Source organism: Eschrichtius robustus, chromosome 2, assembly GCF_028021215.1.
Source record: "Eschrichtius robustus isolate mEscRob2 chromosome 2, mEscRob2.pri, whole genome shotgun sequence".
Taxonomy (NCBI): domain Eukaryota; kingdom Metazoa; phylum Chordata; class Mammalia; order Artiodactyla; family Eschrichtiidae; genus Eschrichtius; species Eschrichtius robustus.
Window position 1 is genome coordinate 158,552,040 of NC_090825.1, and position 25,746 is coordinate 158,577,785.

A 25,746-nucleotide genomic window follows, 5' to 3' on the forward strand; every position below is an offset into this window, starting at 1 on the left:
AAAATCTGGTGAATCTGAATGAAGTCTAGAGTTTAGTTAATGCAATAGTGTTAATGTCTTAGTTCTGAGAAATGCGCCATGGTTATGATGTTAAAAAGATGTTAACGTTAGAAGAAAGTGAGTGAATGGTATAAAGAAACCTGTGTACTATCCTTCCAACATTTTAACAAATCTAAATTATTCCAAACTAAAAATTTTATTGAAAAAAAAAGACAAAACAGAGACTTTTCAGATATACTAACACTGAAAGAATTAGCCAGCAGACCCACAAACAAAAAACAAAGTCCTTCAGGCAGCAGGACTGGATTGTGGGCCTCCCTCCATTTAATTCATATGTTCAAGCCCTAACCCCTAATGTGATGGTATTTAGAGTTGCCTCCTTTGGGAGGTAATTATGACTAGATGAAGTCATTAAGGTGGGACCCTCATGATGGAATTAATGCCCTTATAAGAGGAAACACCAGAGAGCTTGCTGTCTTTCTCCCAGTACATGCAGAAAAGAAAAGCCATATGAGTACATGGTGAGAAAGTAGCCATCTGAAACCCAAGGAGAGAGTTCTTACCAGACACTGACCCTTCTGGCACTTTGATCTTGGATGTCTCCAGAACTGTTAGGAAGTAAATTTACATGTTTAAGCTACCTAGCCTATGGCATAAGAAAAACATGACACCAGATGTAAATACAGAGTTACACAAAGAAATGAAAAACACCAAAAATGGAAATTATATGAATAACCACATGACTGTTTCTCTTTATCTTCAAACAATAACTATTTAACAAAATAATAATAATGTATTATGGGGTTTATAATACATGTACAAGTAAAAGGCATGACAACAGTAACAAAGTTGGGGGGGGATGATAACAGTAAACTATTGTAAGATGATTATATTATACACGAAGTGGTATGGTATCACTTGAAGGTAGACTGTGATAGGCTAAATATGCGTACTAAAAATAACCACTAAAATAAAAAAGCATTATAACCAGCAAGTCAAAAAGGGAGATAAAATGGGATCATAGGGAATTCCCTGGCAGTCCAGCAGTTAGGACATGGTGCTTTCACTGCCGTGGCCTGGGTTCAATCCCTGGTCGGGGAACTAGGATTCCACAAGCTGCGTGGCGCAGTAAAAAAAAAAGAGAGAGAGAGAGATTATAAAAAATACTTGATGGACGAAAAGTGGGCAGAGTACCTAAACAGACACACCAGTCAAAATAGCCATCATCAAAAAGTCTACAAACAATAAATGCTGGAGAGAGTGTAGAGAAAAGGGAACCCTCCTACACTGTCGGTGGGAATGTAAATTGGTGCAGCCACTATGGAGAACAGCATGGAGGTTCCCCAAAAAACCAAAAATAGAGTTGCCATATGATCCAGCAATCCCACTCCTGGGCATATATCCAGACAAAACTATAATTTGAAAAGATACATGCACCCCAATGTTCATAGCAGCACTATTTACAACAGCAAAGACATGAAGGCAACCTAAATACCCATCGACAGATGAATGGTTAAAGAAGCTGTGGTATATATATATACAATGAAATATTACTCAGCCATAAAAAAATGAAATAATGCCATTTGCAGCTACATGGATGGACCTAGAGATTATCATACTAAGTGAAGTAAGTCAGAAAGAAACAGAGATTTCCCTGGTGGTCCAGTGGTTAAGAATACGCCTTCCAATGCATGGGACACAGGTTCAATCCCTGGTCAGGGAACTAAGATCCCACATGCCACGGGGCAACAAAGCCCGCGTGCCACACTAGAGAGCCCGCATGCCACACCACAACTAAGACCCAAGGCAGCCAAAAATAAATAAATTTTTTTTTAAAAAAAGAAACTGCCTTCCAATGCAGGGGATCCCTGGTCAGGGAACTAAGATTCCACATGCCGCAGGGCAACTAAGCCTGCACGCCACAACCACTGAGCATGTGAGCCGCAACTAGAAAGCCCATGTTCTGCAACTACAGAGCCCACGCACACTGCAGCCCCCACGCTGCAACTACTGAGCCCACGTGCCACAACTAGAGAGAAGCCTGCACGCCACAATGAAAGATCCTGCATGCTGCAACGAAGACCCCGAGTGCTGCAACTAAGACCTGACGCAGCCAAGAATAAAATAAATACTAAAAAAAAAAGAGGAAAAGACAAATACCATATGATATCACTTCAATGTGTCATCTCACATATGACACAAATGAACTTATCTATGAAACAGAAACAGACTTGTGGTTGCCAGGGTGGGGGATAGAGGAGGGTTGGATTGGGAGTTTGGGACTAGCAGATGCAAACTATTATATACAGAATGGATAAACAACAAGATCCTATTGTATAGGACAGGGAACTCTACTGAGTATCCTGTAATAAACCATAATGGAAAAGAATATGAGAAAGAATACATATGTATATAAATGAATCACTTTGCTGTGTACCAGACTAACACAACATTGTATATCAACTATACTTCAATAAAAAAATAAAATAAATAAAACAAACAGACTCACAGACATAGAAAACAAACTTATGGCTACCAAAGGGAAAAAGGGTAGGGAGAGATAAATTAGGAGCTGTGGTTAACAGTTACACACTATTATATATAAAACAGATAAACAACAAGGTCCTACTGTATAGCACAGGGAACTATATTCAGTATCTTTAATAACCTATAATGGAAAAGAATCTGAAAAAGAATATATATATACATATCTGAATCACTTTGCTGTACACCAGAAACTAATACAACATTGTAAACCAACTACACCTCAATAAAAAATTTAAAAAAAAAAAAAAAAACTTGAGTGATCCAAAAAAGGTGCCCCCCAAAATCAAAAAAGGACATAAAGATGGCACAAATTAAAAACAAACATCAAGACAATATATTCAAATCTAACTATATCAACAATCACATAAAACTTGAATGGTCTAAATACCCAAATTAAAGACAGAGACTGTCAGAATGGTAATAAAGACTCAACTATATGTGCTGCCTACAAGAAATTCACATTTCTTTTACATTTAAATGAGATCCTTAAATTAAAATTAAATGTAATTTAAAAGAAAAATTTTAATTACATTTAAATGTAAAGATACGAAAAGATTCAAAATAAGAGGATGAAAACAGAAATACTACAGTAAAACAAGTCAAAAGAAAGCTTGATGGCCACAGCATAATGGAAATAACAACAAAGGAAACACACACATGAGCTGCACTTAGAAAAAGTCACCCGGTGAAGAGACAGAGAAACCTTTGAAGGATTCTACACTAGATAACGAGGTTGACACACCTATAATATAAGGAACATTTGAGAAGTTTATAATGGTTTATAATAGTTTTCATTCAAAATGTTGGGACTGTTGAAAGTTTTAAATTTTATAGGCATAGGTTTTGATGTTTAAAACTTATTTTAAGGGAGAAAAATCCCTTGACTTTGCTTAAACATTAGAAGTAATTAAACATTATTGTTAATTGTACTTGTGCAGTATTAACAGCTACGTCACACAGTAAATGTGGGGAAAATCCATTTAGAAAATGATAAATTGTTTTTCCAGAATTACCATTGTGGCATATTTTCAATTAGTTAATGTGTAATTCATAGTAGCAAAAGTAGCAGAAGTTACACTTTTAAAACTACTTATATAAACATTTTTCCCAAATACTATGGTTTTTGTGCATAGTTTTTTTTTTTAATATTTTATTTATTTGGTTGCACTGGGTCTTGGTTGCGGCTCACTGGCTCCTTAGTTGCAGCACATGTGCTCTTTAATTGTGGCTGGTGGGCTCCTTAGTTGCGGCTCACCACTCCTTAGTTGTGGCATGCAAACTCTTAGTTGTGGCATGCATGTGGGATCTAGTTCCCTGACCAGGGATCGAACCCGGGCCCCCTGAATTGGGAGCATGGAGTCTTAACCACTGCGCCACCAGGGAAGTCCCTGTGCATAGTTTTTAAGAATCTTGGATTTAGAGACTGTCTTTTCACAAATTACAGGTTTTACAGAAATTGAAGAATTTTGACAGATAAAACGTTGCTTCTATAGAAGTAATGATTCTCTACCTTTTATCAAAAGTTCATCTTAATCTCCTACATTGTGTTACATTATACTGCTTCTCTGTAACAATGTGTAGTTTGTATGCCTTTTTGTATCACAACCAGATAACCAACTAAAGTTGAAGTGACAATCCTACAATATACAAAAGTCTTATTTCTGAAGACAATTTCAATTTGGGGAGTTCTGTAAAATCATATGACTTTCATGCAGTGGGCAGAATGGACTACAGGAATGAATCTGGCTTTAGGGTTATTAACCTTCTTGAAGTCAACCATCTAAGATCCTATATAAGCACTAATGGACAAAATTCAAAACTAAACGATAAAAGTCTATTTTTGAGAAATGTCTCAAGTTTTGAAGGTTTTTTTTTTTAAGGAACACTCATTAAGGAAGTCACTGAAGTAGTATTTTTTAAACTGGAAAAAAATCAATCCATGATGCCTGTACAGTAAATCTAGGTAAATACCATATAAAGAAACTAAGCTAGTTCAAAACATGGCTATATTAGAAGGGAATTTTATTCTCAGTCCTATATTATATATGTGACAGAATTGCAAAGAATGGAAATATTTATTTCTTCTAGGCAGCAGAAAAAGTAAGAGTGACTAGTATTTAATAGTCTGTAATATTAACATATATGCACTACATATCAGGATGAACCAATATTAACACAAGATAGCATTTCTAAAATATTATTTTGAACATTAGGTCATTTGGTAATTTTCTATAGTTAAAAGATACTTCTCATGTTTTGAAACTAAATAAATGTGGGGAAATGGCTTAATTATAATTTTAGGCCCGCAGTTTGTAAGTTCCAGAAAAAGGGTATTTACATGTGACATGCATTGTATGCTTTAACCTCATGGATAACTATTTTCATCTACAGGTGAAAAGTTTTAATTATTTTAATAACTAGATATTTTGCTTTTCAGAGGTCTTAAAATGGAAGTAGACCCATTGTTTTGAGGGAATTCCATTACTTTATACAAAAACCAGTCATTCTATGTTTGGTCCTTAATAAAATTTTAACTTGGACAGATTTATTCCAGCTAAGCCACAAATGTTAACATGTAAACTTGTTTTTATTAAAGAATTTTCCTATGGGGACTTCCCTGGCAGTCCAGTGGTTAAGACTCCGTGCTTCGACTGCAGGGGCATGGGTTCGATCCCTGGTCAGGGAACTAAGATCCTGCATGCCGCACGGCACGGCCAAAAAAAAAAAAAATTCCCCTATCAATAAAAAAGAAGGGAACTCCCCAGCAGTCCAGTGGTTAGGACTCCACGCTTCCACTGCTGAGGACACGGATTCAATCCCTGATCGGGGAAGCAAAATCTCGCAAGTCGCACAGCGCAGCCAAAAAAAAAAAAAAGAAAGAAAGAAAAGAAAAGAAAACTGGAGTAGCTATATTACTGTCATAAGAAGTAAATATCAGAGCAAAGATTATCACCAGTGATTAAAAAAAGGTTATTTCATAACAATAACGGGCTCAATCAAGAAGAGACAAAAATCCTAAATGTTCACACACCTAATAACAAAACTTCAAAGTACATGAAACAAAAATTGACAGAACTGAAAAGAGAAATAGGCAAATCCACAATTATAGTCAAAGGCTATAATACTTCCCTCAAAATATTTGTAGACTATTTGCAGAAAAACAATAAGGATATAGTAAATTTGACAACATTATCAACCAACTTGACCAGATTGACATTTATAGAAAACATCACCCAAAATACACATTCTTCTCAAGTACACACAGAATATTTACCAAGATAAATGATATTCTAGGTCATAAAACAAGTTTCAATCAACTTAAAAAGGATTCAAATGTACAAAGTATATATGACCAATGTAATTTAATCAGAAATAACTAACAGAAAAACCTAGAAAAATTTCCAAGTATTTAAAAACTAAATGTTGCACCTCTAAATAACCCATAGATCAAAGAAGAAATCAAAGGGAAATTAGAAAGTATTTTGAATTAAATGAAAATGAAAACACAACATGTAAAGAATTTGTGGGATGCTTTAGTAGTTCTTAAGCAAAAATTACAGCATTAAACACCTATATTAGAAAAGAAGGTCTCTTGCTTAGCTTGACCTTAGCTTCCACTTAAGAAAGTAGAATCAAAAGAGAAAACTAAACTAAGCAGAAGAGGGACTTCCCTGGTGGTCCAGTGGGTAAGAGACTCTGTGCTCCCAATGCAGGGGGCCCGGGTTTGATCCCTGGTTGGGGAACTAGATCCCGCATGCATGCTGCAACTAACAGTCCGCATGCCACAACTAAGAAGTCCGCATGTCGCAACTAAGAAGTCTGCATGCTGCAACTAAGAAGTCTGCATGCCGCAACTAAAGATCCCGCATGCTGCAACTAAGACCCGGTGCAGCCAAAATAAACAAATATTTTTATAAATAAATAATAAAAATTAAAAATAAAATAAGCAGAAGAAAGGAAATAAAGATCAAAGTAGAAATCAATTAAACTGAAAACAGAAAAATTAAACAGAAAATCAGTGAAGGCAAAAGTGATAAACCAGGCCGATCAAGATGAAGAAGAAAGAGCTGTATCAGGAATAAGAGAGGTGTTATCACCATACATTCTACAGATTTCAAAAGGTATAACAACGAAATATTATAAACAACTATTTATAACAAGAAATTCAACAATGTAGTTGAAATGGACAAATTCCTTGAAAGATACAATCAAAGTTTACTCAAGAAAAGAGATAACTTTAATAGCATTATATGTATTAATGAAGTTGAAATTGTAGTTAAAATCCTTTCCACAAACAAAACTTCAAGCCCAGATGATTTTACTGGCAAATTCTATCAAACATTTAAGTTAGAAATAATATAAACTCTTCTAAAAAACTGAAGAGGATACATTTCCTAACTCATTCTATAAAGCCAAAATTACCCTGACATCAAAACCAGATAAAGACATTATAAGAAAACTACAAACCAATAACCCTCATGAAGATACGTGTAAAAATCCTAAATGAAATTTTAGCAAATCAAATCCAACATCAGGAGCAAGGGAAGTTTATCCCAAGAATGCTGGATTGATTTAATATTCAAAGATCAATGTAATTCACCACTCTGCCAGACTGAAGAAGAAAAATTATAACTTCATGTCATACACTAAGAAAAAACATTTGAAAAACAAATACTGTATGCTAACACATATATATGGAATATAAAAAAATGGTTCTGAAGAACCTAGGGGCAGGACAGGAATAAAGACGCAGACATAGAGAATGGACTTGAGGACACGGAGAGGGGGAAGGGTAAGCTGGGACGAAGTGAGAGAGTGCCATGGACATATATACAGTACCAAATGTAAAACAGATAGCTAGTGGGAAGCAGCCACACAGCACAGGGAGATCAGCTTGGTGCTTTGTGACCACCTAGAGGGGTGGGATAGGGAGGGTGGGAGGGAGACGCAAGAGGGAGGGGATATATGTATATGTATAGCTGATTCACTCTGTTATAAAGCAGAAACTAACACACCATTGTAAAGCAATTATACTCCAATAAAGATGTTAAAAAAAAAAAAGAAAAAAAAACATTTGACAAAATCCAATACCCATTCCTGATTAAAACTCTCAGATGGAAAAAAAAAAAACAACTCTCAGATGGTTTTACTTTTAGAGCACATAGTGATGCCTAAGCTCTCTTTCATAAAGGGTTGAACAGATACTAACAACAAAACAAATGCTACGAGATTCAAAAAACTATTCTCTAAAAGATGGAGAAAAAATGGCAGACAGGAATTTATCTTTCCACTTCCAGGAAAGCTAAAACTTATCCAACTGAAATACTTCAAATTTACAACTGAGAATCTTGAAAATGGGGAATTGAAGACTGAAGAAGACAAGAATAAATACAGTTGGACCCTGAACAACGAGGGGGGTTATGGGTACCGACCCTCCGCAGAGTCAAAAATCTGTGTATAACTTACAGGCGGCACCCTATATATACACGGTTCCTCCATATCTGCAAATCCTCCGTAACTGCGTTTCTGCATCTGCAGGTTCAACCAACCACAGATCACGTAATACAGTAATATTTACTATTGAAAAAAATCCATGTATAAGTGGACTTACGCAGTTCAAACCTGTGTTGTTCAAGGATCAACTGTAGATCCAATTCATTAACTGGCCCCATGGATCGTTTTGGGACCAACAGAATCCAACTGGTTACTGACCCTTATGTGCATCTTTCTTCAGGCAGTGAGGCACATGATCCAACTGGTATCAAAGAAATGATTTCATGATATAGCACGCTTTTTGTACTCTCTTATATAAATGTGTTTCTTACAATATGTCTACCGCTTATATCATAAAATAGAAGCTTTTAATAAACAGTTAACTATGTACTGCAGACTTATTATGTGTCAGGTACTTTAAATACATCACCTCATTTAATTTCTCTCAAAATTCCTGTGAGGACTTCCCTGGTGGCACAGTGGTTAAGAATCCGCCTGCCAGGGGCTTCCCTGGTGGCGCAGTGGTTGAGAGTCTGCCTGCCAGTGCAGGGGACACGGGTTCGAGCCCTGGTCTGGGAAGATCCCACATGCCGCGGAGCAACTAGGGCCGTGAGCCACAATTACTGAGCCTGCGCGTCTGGAGCCTGTGCTCCGCAACAAGAGAGGCCGCGATAGTGAGAGGCCCGCGCACCGCGATAAAGAGTGGACCCCACTTGCCACAACTAGAGAAAGCTCTCGCACAGAAACGAAGACCCAACACAGCCATAAATAAATTAAAAAAATTAAACTTTAAAAAAAAAAAAAAGAATCCCCCTGCCAATGCAGGGGACATGGGTTCGATCCCTGGGCCGGAAGATCCCACATGCCACGGAGCAACTAAGCCCATACACCACAACTACTGAGCCTGTGCTCTAGAGCCCGCGAGCCACAACTACTGAGCCCACGTGCCACAACTACTAAAGCCCACGCACCTAGAGTCTGTGCTCCACAACAAGAGAAGCCACCGCAATGAGAGGCCTGCACACCACAACGAAGAGTAGCCCCCGCTCGCCGCAACTACAGAAAGCCCATGTGAAGCAACGAAGACCCAACGTAGACAAAATAAAATAAATAAATTTATTAAAAAGAAGATACATGCACCCCCATGTTCATAGCAGCACTATTCACAATAGCCAAGACATGGAAACAACCTAAATGTCCATCAACAGATGAGTGGAGAAAGGAGATGTGATACATATATACAATGGAATACTACTCAGCCATAAAAAAGAATGAAATAATGCCATTTGCAGCAACATGGATGCAACTAAAGATTATCATACTGAGTGAAGTAAGTCAGAAAGAGAAAGACAAATACCATATGATATCACTTACATGTGGAATCTAAAATACAACACGAACCTATCTATGAAACAGAAACAAAATCACGGACATAGAGAACAGACTGGTGGTTGCCAAAGGGGGAGGGGGTTGGGGGAGGGATGGAGTGGGAGGTTGGGGTTAGCAGATGTAAACTTTATATATAGAGTGGATAAACAACAAGCTCCTACTGTATAGCACAGAGAACTATATCTGGTATCCTATGATAAACCACAATGGAAAAGAATATTTTTTAAAAAGAATGTATATATACATACATATATAAAAAACTGTATCACTTTTCTGTACAGCAGTAATTAACACAACATTGTAAATCAATTATACTTCAATTTAAAAAAGAAAGGGAGGGAGGGAGGAAGGAAGGAAGGAAGGAAGGAAGAAAAAAGTAAGACATTTCCTGGCTTCTTTTGCACCAGAGAACTAGAACGTTTTCTTGAAGAAATATTGAAATAAATAAAACAGCAGCACCAACAAGTAAAACTTAATACAGGTATTTTTTGATAACGTCTACTAATACAGGCCAAGCACTATTGTTAGGTATTTAAGATACAAAATTCCTAACCTCTAGGAAATCATGGTCTAGTGTTAAAGGCAGAAAAACACAGCGGCAGTTTCAAAACAGTGTGACAATCAATACTACAGAAATATAGGTTCTATGAAAGCACAAGAGATGGCCAACTGACCCCAGTCTTGGAAGATCTGCAAGGACCACCCACCCCCCCAGAAATTGACAACTAAGCTGAAGAATAAATTAAAGTTAGTGCTGTCAGCAGTGCAAAGAGCGGAAGAAATATCAAGTAATTCATTTAATTTTAAACTCACAGGCCAAAAGAATGACTCTACCAACTACTTTTTTGCATTGTAAGACAAAGTCTTTTTTAAAAATGCACAAAAATACCGAGATACTAAAAGAACATAAAGTAATATTAAAAGTTAGTTGGTAGACCAGTTTTATGAACAAATCCTAGTAAACCTTAAAGAACAGAAAATTCCTTTACTATTTAAACTGGCAGAACATTAAAATAATGAAAAGCTTCCTCTATTTTATACCATAAACCTAATCCTAAAATCTGATGAAAACAATACCAAAAAAAGACAATTACATAAAACAAACGCCACTAGAAATACAGATGCAAACTCATAAATGATATACCGAGAAAGAAAATTCAATATTATGTTAATGTAATACATCATGACCAAGTAAGATTTACTCCAGAAATGCGAAGATGTTCCAAAATTTTAAAATGTATTAACATATAATATTAACTGATAATAGGAGAAAAACTGTATCATCATCTTGCTAAATAATGAAATTTGATTAAACATTTGATTAAACATACATTTCTAAAAATACTAATAGTAAATAAGCAGTTAAAGAATATTTCTGAAACATAATAAGGAACAGAAATATGAAACGAATAGCAAAACATCAGAATACTTCCACAATTAAATTCAAGATCAAGATAAAGATGTACTCTATCACTGATTATCAATCAACATTATTGTGGAGTCTATAGTCAATGCAATAAAACAAGCAAAAAAGTTAACTGTAAACACTAGAAAGGAAAAGAGAAAAATTATCATTATTAGCAGATATAAGTGCCTACCTAAAAAACATAAGATAATCAACTGAATATTTATTTCAAAAATATGTTATAGATCAATGTAACAAAATAGAAAATCCAAAAACTAACCTATTTACAGACAAGATTTTAGTTTACAATAAAGGTGAAATTTCAAATCTTTGGAGAAAGGACAGATTGCTGAAAAACATTGGTAGAAGTGCCTAACCACTGAGACTCAAGTTTTTCAATATATATGTACACTGTTTAGAGATACATGTAAACGTGGTAGCAATGTAAAGAAAAGAATGGAAAGATAAATATAGTAGTTACCTCTGTATGTGTGGAAAGAGATGCATTTGGGGAGGGTCCACACTAAGTCAAGAGGGCTTCAAATATGGTGACTATAGGTGTTCAGATTCTTTTTTTTAGACTATGCATTTACATATTATGCACTCTCCTGTACATACAATATATTTGACAATTTTTAAAAATTTAATGAGATAAATCTGTATGTGCTGTTACAGAAAGATCTACAAGTAATATTAAGTGAAAAAGCAAAACATTATGTGTCACATGATTCCTTTCCTGTAAAAGTTTTTATTGATGGTATTCTGTATAAAGATTTTTTTTTTCTGGAAAAATACAGAAGAAACTGTTACCTTTCATTAAATGTACACTGACTCAGGTGTACATCCTCATTTTATACCTTTCTATACTGTTTTATTTTCAAACACTTTTGAACTGTTTTTATTCTGTTTTGATTTTTTAACAGGTATGTATATAACTTTTTAATATATCTGTATGTGTATAACTATTTTATTCTTGTCAATATTAAGTTTAGTTATCCAAATAGTAGAATCAATGGATTGTTCTCTTCTTTATACTTTTATACTTTAAAAAAGAACTATTTAGACAAAATCCTAATTAAAAATCAGACTACAAGAAAGTGCCCCCCCAAAAAAACAAATATCCAACAGAAATATGAAAAAATGTTCCATCTTGCTTATTATTAAAAACATACTTCTGATTATCAAGTTGGGAAAAATAAAAAATGTCATAATAGTCTTTGCAGGGAACAAGGAAATTAACACACTGCTGATAAGAATATAAATGAGACTATTCAGACTGTAAAGGTTCTGATAGAGTATACCACATTAAAATTCTAAACTGATTTTGTGGGGATTATGGAGTCAAGGATTTCTAAGCAAGCAAGTACAAAGATCTAAAATTTAAATTCTTAGAAGAAAGCTGGAGTAAGCTAAGTGAAATTTAGAGAGAAAAAACTGAAGGCAGAGAAGCAAGTTAAGAGTCTGCTATAAGAACTCAAATAACAAATGATCAAGAAAAGAAATGAAAAATGGAACAGGAAGGACAGATTTGAGTGTCATTTAAAAGGTTAAACGCTAAAGGATGTGGGACTTCCCTGCTGGTCCGGTGGTAAAGAATCTGCCTCCCAATGCAGGGGATGCGGGTTTGATCCCTGGTCCGGGAACTAAGATCCCACATGCCACAGGGCAACTACTGAGCCTGCACACCTCAACTAGAGAACCGTGTGCCTCAAACTACAGAGCCCACGTGCTCTGGAGCCCGAGAGCCACAACTACAAAGACCAACACGCTCTGGAGCCCATGCGCCACAATCAGAGAGAGAAAACCCTCACACCACAACTAGAGAGAAGCCTGAGCGCCACAACGAAAATCCCGCATGCCGCAACAAAGACCCGACACAGCCAAAAATAAAAATAAATTAAATTTTAAAAAAAAAAGAAAAATCATATTAAAAAAGCTAAAGGTTGTGGTGAATGATTAGATATAAAACATGAGATAGAGGAAAGAGTTAGGGATAATTCTGAGCTTTATAACTTGAGGTAAATGAGTGGTTCTACCATCAAATGAGATAGAAGATAAAGAGCGAGAGGTAAACTTAGAGGAAAAAACTATGACTTACTTCACTGCCTTACTGGATGTGACCTATAGACAGGTACAAATCTCCAATTAACAAATGGAAATAGGGAACAAAGGAAAGATGTTAAGATCTATTACAGCACTGTCCAACAAAGCTTTCTACAATGAAGGAGATGTTGTATACCTGCGCTAACACAGCAGGTACTAGAGGTGACTAGTGCAAGAGAGGAACTGATTTTTCCTTGTATTTAATTTTAATTAATTTAAATTTAAATAGCTACAGGTGACTAGTTGCTACCACATTGGACAGAGTACATCTAGAGACTTAAAAGGCATTTCCACTGTCTTTCTCTCATTTTCCAGACATATGAAAATTAAGATTCACATCTAATTTATTCAAATAGTTTTAAAATATCACCTTCGGTTAATATAAAACTGAGGAACTATGATCCATCCTCAGCCAAACAGTATGATTTCTTTCTTTTAAGTAATTCTTAATTCCATTTACAAATCAAAATGAAGCTAAGTAAACACTGCATGGTCAGGACTTCCCTGGCGGTCCAGTGATTAAAACTTCGCTTTCCAATGCAGGGGGTGTGGGCTTGATCCCTGGTCGGGGAGCTAAGATCTCACATGCCTCACAGCTAAGAAACCAAAACATAAAACAGAAGCAATATTGTAACAAATCCAATAAAGACTTTAAAATGGTCCACATCAAAAAAAAAAAAAAAAAAAACCTTAAAAAAATTTAAAATTTTTTTTAAAATTAAAAAAACAAAAAACAAAAAACTGCATGGTGTCATTAAGGTATAGTCTCACAAAACAAACTAGTCATAGATAAGGAGGCCTACTTTGAGACCTGGAGCTCTACTCTTCATAATACTGACCTCTCCATCACTATCAGATATCACAATGAATGCATCCTCAAGTCTACGCTTCTTCTTCACATTGACAGAACTGGTAGTTTCTGTATCTTTCTTCTCCAGGTTCTGAGCTTCAGAGACTTCTTTAACTTTTTTCCTTCTCCGTGGCATCTTTTTGTCTGAAATACAAGGAAAAATAATTTACTTAAAGTATAAGTTTTTTAGATGCTATTTGTAATTTGGTCATGTAAAAAAAAAAGATACGCATCTAACAGAAGTAAAACTGGATTTCTGAACTCTTCTACTACTCATTAAGATTTGTATTTTTTCTATAAAGGAAAAAATACATATATAAATATATAAATCTCATCTCTTCAGCGATATTTCAATAGGAAAAACACAATAATTTATCCTAGTTCTTTAAACATTAACTTAAATAACTGGTTCTCTTGACTGTATATTATTATTTATTTAAAAGTTTTTTTTTTAATACCAATGCCTCAACCCAATAAAGGACATCTTCAAAATACCCACTGCTGATATCATACTTAAAGGTGAAAGACAAAATGCTTTCCTCTTAGGACAGGAACAAGACAAGAATGTCTGCTTTCATCATTTCTATTGAACATTATACTGGAGGCTCTAGACAGGTCAATTAAGCAAGAAGAAGAAATAAAAGACATCCAAATAGGAAAGGAAGAAGTAAAACTACTGCCTTTTGTAGATGGCATGATCTTGTATTTTAAAAAAAAGAACTAAGAAATCCACTAAAAAACTGTTATAACTAATGAACAAGTTCAGCAAGATTGCTGGATACAAGGTAAATATACAAAAATCAATTATACTGCTATCTACTAGCAATAAATAATCCAAAAATGAAATTTTTAAATTCCATTTTTAATACCATCAAGAATAATAAAATTCTTAAATAATAATGATAATAAAATTCTTAACAAAATTTAACAAAAGTGCAAGACCTGCAACTGAAAACTTTAAGATATTGTTGAAAGATATAAAAGTTCTAAGTAAATACAAAGACATCCCATGTTCATGAATTGGAAGACTTGACATTGTTAAGACAGCAATATTCCCCAAATTGCTCTACATATACAACATAATCCCTAATACAATTCCTATTGGCTTTTTTGTAGACATAGACAAGTTGATCTTAAAATTCACATGGAAAAACAGAGGTCCCAGAATAGCCAAAACAATCTTGAAAAAAAGGAACAAAGCTGAAGGACTCACACATCTCAATTTCAAAACTTACTACAAAGCTACATCATCAAGACCGTGTGGCACTGGCACAAGAATAGAAATAAAGATAAATGGAATAGAAGAACTATTCATTATGTGAGAGTCAAGAAAACACCTACACATTTGCTATCAATTGCTTTCGACAAAAGTACCAAGATAATTCAATGGACAAAATATAAGTCTCTTCAACAAATGGAACTGGGACAACCAGATATCCAAATGCAAAAGAATGAAACTGGACCTCTACCTCACATAATAAAGAACTGCACGAAATAAATGGATCAAAGACCTGAATGAAAGAGCAAAACCTATAAAATTCTTAAGCAAAACATATACATAAAGTTTTGTCATCTTGGACAGGCAATAGTTTGTTAAATTTGACATCAAAAGCATAAGCAACAATGGGACTCCCCTGGTGGCGCAGTGGTTAAGAATCCACCTGCCAATGCATGGGACATGGGTTCAAGCCCTGGTCCGGGAAGATCCTACATGCCACACAGCAACTAAGCCCATGCGCCACAACTACTGAGCCTGCACTCTAGAGCCCGTGATCCACAACTACTGAGTGCACGTGCAACAACTACTGAAGCCTGCATGCCTAGAACCCATGCTCTGCAAAAGAGAAGCCATCGCAATGAAGCACACTCACCGCAATGAAGAGCAGCCCCCGCTTGCCACAACTAAAGAAAGCCTGTGTGCAGCAACAAAGACCCAATGCAGCCAAAAATAGATAAATAAAATAAACAAATGTATTTTTTAAAAAGGCATAAGCAACAAAAGAAAGAACAGATAAACTGGGCTTCATCTTATTAAAAACCTTTGTGGGGGCTTCCCTGGTGGCGCAGTGGTTGAGAATCTGCCTGCCAATGCAGGGGACACGGGTTCGAGCCCTGGTCTGGGAAGATCCCACATGCCGCGGAGCAACTAGGCCCGTGAGCCACAACTAGTGAGCCTGCGCATCTGGAGCCTGTGCTCCGCAACAAGAGAGGCTGCGACAGTGAGAGGCCCGCGCACTGCGATGAAAAGTGGCCCCCGCTTGCCGCAACTAGAGAAAGCCCTCGCACAGAAACGAAGACCCAACACAGCCAAAAATAAATTAATTAATTTTTTTTAAAAATTTAAAAAAAAACCTTTGTGCTCCAAACCATAATTTTAAGAAAAGTTTAAAAAAATAATAAAGAATGGGGAAAATATTTGCAAAACATCTATGTAATAAAGGAACTGTATACAGAATATATAAAGAACTCTTGCAACTCAACAGTAAAAGGGCAAATAAACCAACTATAAAATGGGCAAAGAATATGAACACACATTTCTCCAATGAAGATATATAAATGACCAGTAAGCACATGAAAAGGTGGTCAACATAATTAGTCATCAGGCAAATGCAAAGCCCACTAATGATCGTTATAAAAAAAATAATGGAAAATAACAAGTGCTGACGAGGATACAGAGAAATTGGAATCCTAGTATATTGTTGATGAGAATGTAAAATGGTGCAGTCACTGTGGGGGAAAAAAAGAAGGAATGAAGTATTGATACAGGCTACAACATGAATAAACCTTGAAAACACGTTTAGTCAAAGAAGGCAGTCACAAAATCCCACATATTATATGATTTCACTTATATGAAACATCCAGAAGAGCAAATCTATAAACATAGAAAGTAGATTACTGGTTGTCAAGGACGGGGGGATTGGAAGAGTTGAAGAGTAACCACTAAGGGACAGAGAGATTTCTTTTTTGAGGTGATAAAATGTTTTAAAATTCTATACTTTTCAACTGTATATTTTTTAATTGAAAATATAATTGATGTACAATATTATGTTATTTTCAGCTACATTAGATAGTGATTTGACATTTGCATACATTATGAAATGATCACCATAATAAGTCTAGTAACTCATCTGCCCCCATACAAAACTATTAAAATATTACTGACCATATTCCTTATGCTATTACATCCTCATGGCTTATTTATTTTATAACTAGAGATTTGTACCTCAATCCCTTTCATCCATTTTGCCCCATCTCCAATCCCCCTCCCCTTTGGCAACCACCAGTTTATTCTCTATATCTACGAGTCTGTTTTGTTTTTTAGATTCCACATGTAAGTGAGATCACACATCTGTACTTGTCTTTTTCTGTCAGACTTATTTCACTTAGCATAATACTCTCTAGATCTATCTATGCTGTTACAAATGGCAACATTTCATTTTTTTATGGCTCAGTAATATTTCACTGTGTGTGTGTGTGTGTGTGTGTGTGTGTGTGTGTGTGTACGACTTCTTTATCCACTAACCTATCAATGGACATTTAGGTTGCTTCCATATCTTGGTTACTGTAACTAATGCTTCAATTAACACTAGTGTGCATATATCTTTTCAAATTAGTGTTTTTGTTTTCTTCGGGTAAATACTCGGAAGTGAAATTGCTGGATCATATGGCAGTTCTGTTTTTTAATTTCAATTGTATAGTTGAAGTGGGTGGATTATATGGTAAGTGAATCATATGTCAAAGTTGTGGGGTTTTTTTTATTTTAAGAAAGCAGCAAATGTTGTCAAGGATGTGGAGAATTTTTATAAATTTATTTATTTATTTATTTATTTATTGGCTGTGTTGGGTCTTTGTTGCTGCGTGAGGGCTTTCTCTAGTTGCAGCAAGCAGGGGCTACTCTTCATTGCAGTGCACGGGCTTCTCATTGTGGCGGCTTCTCTTGTTGCGGAGCACCGGCTCTAGGCATGTGGGCTTCAGTAGTTGTGGCACACGGGCTCAGGAGCTGTGGCTCACAGGCTCTAGAGCACAGGCTCAGTAGTTGTGGCACATGGGCTAGGTTGCTCCACGGCATGTGGGATTTTCCCGGACCAGGGCTCGAACCCGTGTCCCCTGCGTTGGCAGGCAGATTCTTAACCACTGCACCACCAGGGAAGTCCCAAGGATGCAGAGAAATTAAAACTTTCATCCACTGTGAGAATATAAAATTCTGCAGCTGCTGTGGAAAATAGCTTGGCAATTCCTCAAAAAGTTAAAATACACTTAGCAATTCTACTCCCAGGTAAACACCCAAGAAAATTGAAAAGTATTCAGAAAAAAACTTGTACTTAAATGTTCATAACAGCCTTAATCGTAATAGCCAAAAAATGTAAATAACCCAAATGAGGAATGGATACACAAAATGTGGGACATCCATAAAATGGAATACTGGTCAGGCTTAAAAAGGAATAAAGTACTGATACATGCTACAACATGGATAAACCTTGAAAACAATGTTAAATGAAAGCAGCCAGACACAAAAGCCCACATATTGTATGATTGTCTATATGAAACATCCTGAATAGACAAATCTACAGAGACAGAAAGCAGATTAAGACTGCTAGAAGTTGGAGGAAAGAGAAATATAGAGTGACTACTTAATGACTATAGGGTTTCTTTTTGGGGTGATGAAAATGTTTAAAATTAGAAAGTGGTGATAGCTGTACAACATTTTGAATGTACGAAAAGCTATTAAATTATACACCTGAAAATGACTAAAATGTTGGATTTTATGTTCTATGAATTCTACCTAAATTAAAAAAAAAACCTCCCCAGATGATTTTACATTATAACCAAAGCAGAGACTCAATAACTTAAATAGTCGCTGACTTAAAAAGAACAACCTTAGGACTTCCCTGGTGGCACAGTGGTTAAGAATCCACCTGCCAACGCAGGGGACACGGGTTCGAGCCCTGGTCCGGGAAGACCCACATGCCACAGAGCAACTAAGCCCGTGTGCCACAACTACTGAAGCCCGCGGGCCTAGAGCCCATGCTCCGCAACAAGAGAAGCCACCGCAATGAGAAGCCCACGCACCACAACGAAGAGTTGCCCCCACTCGCCACAACTAGAGAAAGCCCGTGCACAGCAACGAAGACCCAACACGGCCAATAAATAAAAAAATAAATTTATTTATTTAAAAAAAAAAAGAACCACCTTAGGGACTTCCCTGGTGACGTAGTGGATATGACTCCATGCTCCCAATGCAGCGGGCCCGGGTTTGATCCCTGGTCAGGGAACTAGGTCCCACGTGCATGCTGCAACTAAGAGTTCACATGCCACAACTAAGGAGCCCGCCTGCCACAACTAAGACCCAACGCAACCAAATTAATTATTTTTTTTTAAGGCAAAGCAATTTTTAAAAAAATAAATAAAAAGAACAATCTTAACTGTGTTACAAACTTCTCAAATTGTTTAATCATCCAATTACTCCTAAGGGAAATGTTACATCTTATTATCAAAAAGTCTGTACAATCCTAGTATTAAGGAAGGATGGTAATAAAATGTACACCCATACACTTCCAATCCAGAGTCATTCACAAAATCATTCCCTATCATAAGAATGGAAGCTAAACACAAACAAATTTCTATTCTTAATGCATATTTTTAAATGACTTAAGTCTTGAAGAAATAGAAGAAATCACACAGAAAAGAAAATATTAAGCTAATAGATAAATTTTTTACTGTAGTATAGATGATTTACAATACTGTGTTGGTTCCAGGTGTACAGCAAGGTGATTCAGTTTTTTTTTTTCAGATTACTTTCCCTTACAGGTTATTATAAGATACCAAATATTGTTGTTCCCTGTGTTATACAGTAAATCCTTGCTGCTTATCCATTTTATGTATAGTAGTTTGTATCTGTTAATCCCCTACTCCTAATTTATCCCTCCCCACCCTTCCCTTTCCCCATTGGTAACCGTAAGTTTGTTTTCTATGTCTGTGAGCCTGTTTCTGTTTTATATACAGATGCATTTGTATTATTTTTTAGATTCCACATATAAGTATTAATATACTTGTCTTTCTGTCTGACTTCACTTAGTATGATAATCTCTAGGGCCATCCATGTTGCTGCAAATGGCATTATTTCATTCATTTTCATGGCTGAGTAATATTCCATTTTACACACACACACACACACACACACACATCTTCTTAAACCAATCATCTATTGATGGGCATCTAGGTTGTTTCCATGTCTTGGCTATTGTAAATAGTGCTGTTATGAACATTGGGGTGTCCGTATCTTCTCAAATTAGAGGTTTTGTTTTTTGTTTTTTGTTTTATATAGCAGGTCAAATTAGAGTTTTCATCTCTTCTGGATATATGCCTAGGAGTAGGATTACTGGATCATATGGTATCTCTACTTTTACTTTTTTAAGGAACCTCCATACTGTTTTCCATAGTGGCTGCATCAATTTACATTCCCACCAACAGTGTAAAAGGGTTCCCTTTTCTCCACACTCTCTCCAGCATTTGTTATTTGTAGACTTTTTGATAGTCATTCTGACCAGCGTGAGGAACCACAAGATCTGAGGTATGCCTGTATATGAAATTCTAGAAAAGACTAATATAATCAATAGTGAAAAGAAAACAAACAAGTAATTGCCTCAGGGCAGACTGGGGGAGAGAGAGAAATGACTGATAACGAGCACAAGGGTACCTCCTGAGATAAGTGTTCTGTATCTTGATTATGGTGGTGGTTACACAGGTGGATACCCTGACTAAAATTCAACCATGGACTTCCAATTACTTGTCATGACAAATAAAGAGGTTAATAAATCTTTTCTCAAGAATAAACTTAAAAAGCTGACAAAATAGTCAAAAACAACTATTTCAGCTTGGAAACTGACCAAAAGCATACAACAAAATTAAAAATATTTATTCACGAAAACTGTTTAACTTTGGGTAAGAATACCATGAGTCTCTGCAATTCATACCAAGAGCTTCTCCCATATACCCTCTTCCCCTAGATCTATGAACCCAGGAAGGGCAAGACATGCCTATCAACAATTTCACTCTCACAGCTGGAGGGAACTCACTAGGTTGGAACATTTTTAGTCTATCTTACTGGTCAATAGCCTGTGGCTGGGTCCTATATGAGGCAAGCAACAAACCAAAGAACGAGTCAAAGTTTTATCAGGAAATTCCAAGAAGTGAGACAGGGAGTGTTGTGGGGAGGAGGAAAAATATAAAGCTTTATAAAGTGTTCAAACTTAAGTTGTTATCAACTTAAAACAGACTCCCCTAAGTTATTTTATGTAAGCCTCATGATAACCACAAAGCAAAAATCTACAGAAGACACACAAAAAATAAAGAGAAGGGAATCTAGGCATACCACTATAGCAAATCATCAAATCACAAAAGAAAAGAGCAAGAGAAGAAAGGAACGGAGGAATTATAAAACAGCCAGAAAACAACTAACAAAACGGCCATAAGTACACAGCTATCAATAATTACTTTAAATGTAAATGGACTAAATTATCCAATCAAAAGACTGAAGAGTGGCTGAATGGTTTAAAAAAAAAAAAAAAAAAAGACCCATCTATATACTGCCTACAAGAGATTCACTTCAGATGTAAGGACACCCACAGACTGAAAGTGAAGGTATGGAGAAAAAGATATTCCATGCAAATGGAAACCAAAAGAAAGCTGGGGCAGCTATGGTTATAGCAGACAAAATAGACTTTATAAGACAAAGACTGCATCTCGAAAGATGCAGAAAATGCATGTGACAACTAGATAAGAGACAAAGTTCACAGCAGAAAGAAATGAAGCAAGGACTAAAAACACAAGGGAAAAAAATCAGTGGAAGTAAGAGCTGGTTCTTTAAAAGATAAACAAAACTGACAAACTTTTAGCTAGACTCACTAAGAAAATGAGAGGGCTCAAATAAAATCAGAAATGATAGAGGAGGCATTACAACTGATACCACAGAAATACAAAGGGTCATAAAAGACTGCTATGAACAACTAACTATATGCCAACAACTTGGACATCATCAAAGAAATGGATAAATTCCTAGAAACATACAACATACCAGATTGAATCATTAAGAAATACAAAATCTAGGGACTTCCCTGGTGGTCCAGTGGGTAAGACTCCATGCTCCCAATGCAGGGGGCCTGGGTTCGATCCCTGGTCAGGGAACTAGATCCCACATGCCTGCCACAACTAAGAGTTCACATGCCACAACCAAGATCCTGCATGCCGCAACTAAAGATCCTGCAGGCCAAAGCTAAACATGCCGCAGTGAAGATCCCGAGTGCCACAACTAAGACCCGGCACAGCCAGAATAAACAGTAAATAAAATTTAAAAATATTAAAAAAAAGAAAAGGAAAAAGTATTTATTAAAAAAAAATACAAAATCTGAACAGACCAATTACTAGTAAGGCAATTCAATCACTAATCAAAAACCTCCCAACAAACAAAAGTCCAGGGCCAGATAGATGGCTTCACTGGTGAATCCTACCAAACATTTAAAGAGGAACTCAACACCAATCCTTCTCAACATCTTCCAAAAAACAGAAGAGAAGGGAACACTTCCAAACTCATTTTACAAGGCCAGCATTACCCTGATAACAAAACCAGACAAGGATCCCACAAGAAAAGAAAATTACAGGCCTATATCCCTGATGAATATAGATGCAAAAATCTTCAACCAAATATTAGCAAACTGAATTCAATACACTGAAAGGATCATACACCATGATGAAATAGGGTTTAGTCCAGGCATGCAAGGATGATTCAACATCTGCAAGTCAATGTGATAAACCACATTAGCAAAATGAAGGATAAAAATCATAGGATCATCTCGAAAGATGCAGAAAATGCATGTGACAAAATTCAACATCCATTTATGATAAAAACTCTCAACAAAGTAGGTAATGAGGAAACATATCTCAGCATAATAAAGAACATATACGACAAGTCCACAGCCAGCATCATACTCAACAGTGAAAACGTGAAAGCTTTTCTTCTAAGATCAGGACCAAGACAAGGATGCCAACTCTTACCACTTTTATTCAACATTAAAGTCCTGGCAAGAATAATTAAGTAGATGGAGTTGCCAGGGGCTTGGGAGAGAGAGAGATGGGGGAGTTATTGTTTAATGGTACAGCATTTCACTTTGGGAAGATGAAGAATGTTCTGGAGATGGATGGTGGTAATGGTTGCACAAGAATGTGAATGTACTTAATACCAATGAACTGTACACTTAAAATGGTTAAAATGGTAAATTTTGTGTTATGTATATTTTATCACAATTTTTTTTAAAGCAAAAGCTTATATTTACATACCCTCATTGAAAAATCTCCAAGACACATATCAATAAATGAAAAAAAGAAACAGAACAGTAAATAAAGCATGATATCTTTTGTGTAAAAGAAAAAAAAGAAATGGCATTGATAAATTTTTATCAGGCCATCAAAAATAGAAATAATTCAGTTTACAACCTTCAACCATGACTCTAGTCCAAAAGTAATTTTTAGGAAAAATTTTCTGTTAACTAAAACACTGAATTTAAAAAGTCTTTCTTATGTAATTTGTTCAAGTAGCTTAAGGTTTAATAATTTTTCTAAGTACTTTTCCACCTTAAGAAAAAGAAGCAGGATTTATATTAAGGAAACCAAATGATAGTCAGCATTGTACTCAACACTAAAGAAGAAACCACAATTTTGCCTCTCATAACTTGCTACCTTCTCCTGGGTCCCATAGTCAGCCATTTCGAGGGGAATCTCTAAAAACCCCTAACCCTGGGAAAAGACTTCTTGCTCCCAGCTATCATGGTAAGATTCCTGACCTCATACCTGACAGAATGGCTATCATCAAAAAGACCACAAATAACAAATGTTGGCAAGAAAGTGGAGAAAAGGGAACCCTCGTACACTGTTGATGAGGCTGTAAATTGGTGCAGCCACTGTGGAAATCAGTATGGAGGTTTCTCAGAAAACTAAAAATAGAACCCCCATATGATCCAGCAATCCCACTCCTGCACGTATATCTGAAGAAAACAAAAACACTAATTCAAAAAGATACATGCACTGCAATGCTCACAGCGGCATTATTTACAATAGCCAAGATATGGAAGCAACCTAAAAGGTTCACTGACAGGCTAATGTATAAAGAAGATGTGGCATACATATACAATAGAACACTATTCAGCCATAAAAAAAAAAGAAATTTTTTTTTTTTTTTTACTTTGAAATAGTTTTATTGGCTTATAAGACCTTTGTATATAAAAAAAATACCCAAAACACTATGCAGTATTAAATCACAATTACATTTTTTTACCAATTGAAACTACCCAGAATATCCATTTTTTAAATTTTAACATTTGCAACAACATGAATGGACCTGGGAAAATATTATACTACGTAAAGTAAGTCAAACAGAGAAAGACAAATACTGCATGTTATCACTTATATGTGGAATCTAAAAAATAAAACTAGTGAATATAACAAAAAAGAAACAGACTCACAGACAGTGAACAAACTAGTGGTTACCAGTGGGGAGAGGGAAGGGGGAGGGGCAAGATAGGGGTACGGGATTAAGAGGTACAAACTACTATTTAGAAAATAAATAAGCTACAAGGACATATTGTACAGCACAGGGAATACAGCCAATAGTTTGTAATAACTGTAAATGGAGTATAATCTACAAAAATTTTGTATCACTGTTTTGTACACCTGAAAGTAATATAATTTTGTAAATCAATCACACCTGAATGAAAAAAATAAATAAATTCAAATTTTAATATTAATAAATTTTTAAAAGATAAGATTCCTGGAGAAACTCAAATATCAAGCCAACTACTTTTTCACTGATCCTTTCTAAGGCACTTCTGCCTTCAACTCTTTCCCAATAAGCTCCTCCCAAACATTCTTATATCAATATTTAAGTTCTTTCAAGATCCACTCTATTCCCTTGCTACAAGCATTATCAAGACTTCGTAAGCCTAAAAATAACCAATCCTAGTAACAATAAAATTACCTCTACTCTGCTTTATCATCAAATTTTTTATTCAGGTCTCTATACATTGACACAGAATAATTTCCAAACCAATTATTAATTTAAAAAACAAGATTCAGAACCGCATGTTTGGAATGATATTATTTGTATAAAGTAAAACACACACACAGCTTTCTGCTTTAAAATTCATCTGGTAGAATATACAAGAAACTGCCAAGAATGTGAGAGGGAATTTGAAGGACAGAATAGGGAAAGAGATTTTCTCTACTGTTTGGATTTTGAACCATGTGCAAATATTACTTTTGTTTTTCTTTAGCAAACTTGTAAACTCTGGAAATAATTTGAAGTTTTGACATTAATTCTAAAGAGCATATTCCATATCCACTGCCTCCACTTATCACCCTCTTCTCTCTTTCATATGCTATATATTCTGAATCTGCCTTCCCTTTAAGATCATGAAAGATCTCCTCGCCACCAAATCGACATGCCTCTCCTCAGCTTTCATTCCACTAGCCATTTTGGTGAACCCCTTCTTTATGATACTGTAACTTAGTGTTTGTGACACTGCTCAACTGAGTTTTCCTCCTAGTTCTGACCTCTCCTTTTCTGCCTCTTCTTTCCATTCCTCTCACCTAAATAAAAGTATTTACCAGTATTCTGTACTCATCTCTTTCTGTCTCTACTCTGTCACTTTGCAGTGGCATTCACTCTTGGGCTTTCAATTACAAACTCAATTCAAATGACTACAGGATGTACAACTGCACCTACACCTTTCAGCTCATCTCTAGTCCTACCATTTCTAATTTGCTGTGAAATTCTACTAAACATTTGAAGAATTATCAATCTTTCACAAACTCTTCAAAAAAACAGAAGAGGGGGAATACTTTCCAGTTCATTCTATGTGACCAGTACTACCTTGATACCAAAACCAGACATGGACAACTGAAGAAAAAA

General features: G+C 35.8%; 1 protein-coding gene across 3 annotated transcripts in view; it reads right to left on the bottom strand.

Annotated features, from left to right (window-relative positions):
* The window catches only part of UIMC1 (ubiquitin interaction motif containing 1), a 130,845-nt gene that overhangs the window by 96,580 nt on the left and 8,519 nt on the right, over positions 1-25,746 (bottom strand). For all 3 annotated transcript variants that reach the window (XM_068536423.1, XM_068536425.1, XM_068536424.1), the window contains exon 2: positions 13,777-13,931. In XM_068536423.1, the coding sequence (XP_068392524.1) occupies positions 13,777-13,923 (147 nt within the window). In that variant the 5' untranslated portion in view covers positions 13,924-13,931. The remainder of the gene's footprint in view (positions 1-13,776; positions 13,932-25,746) is intronic.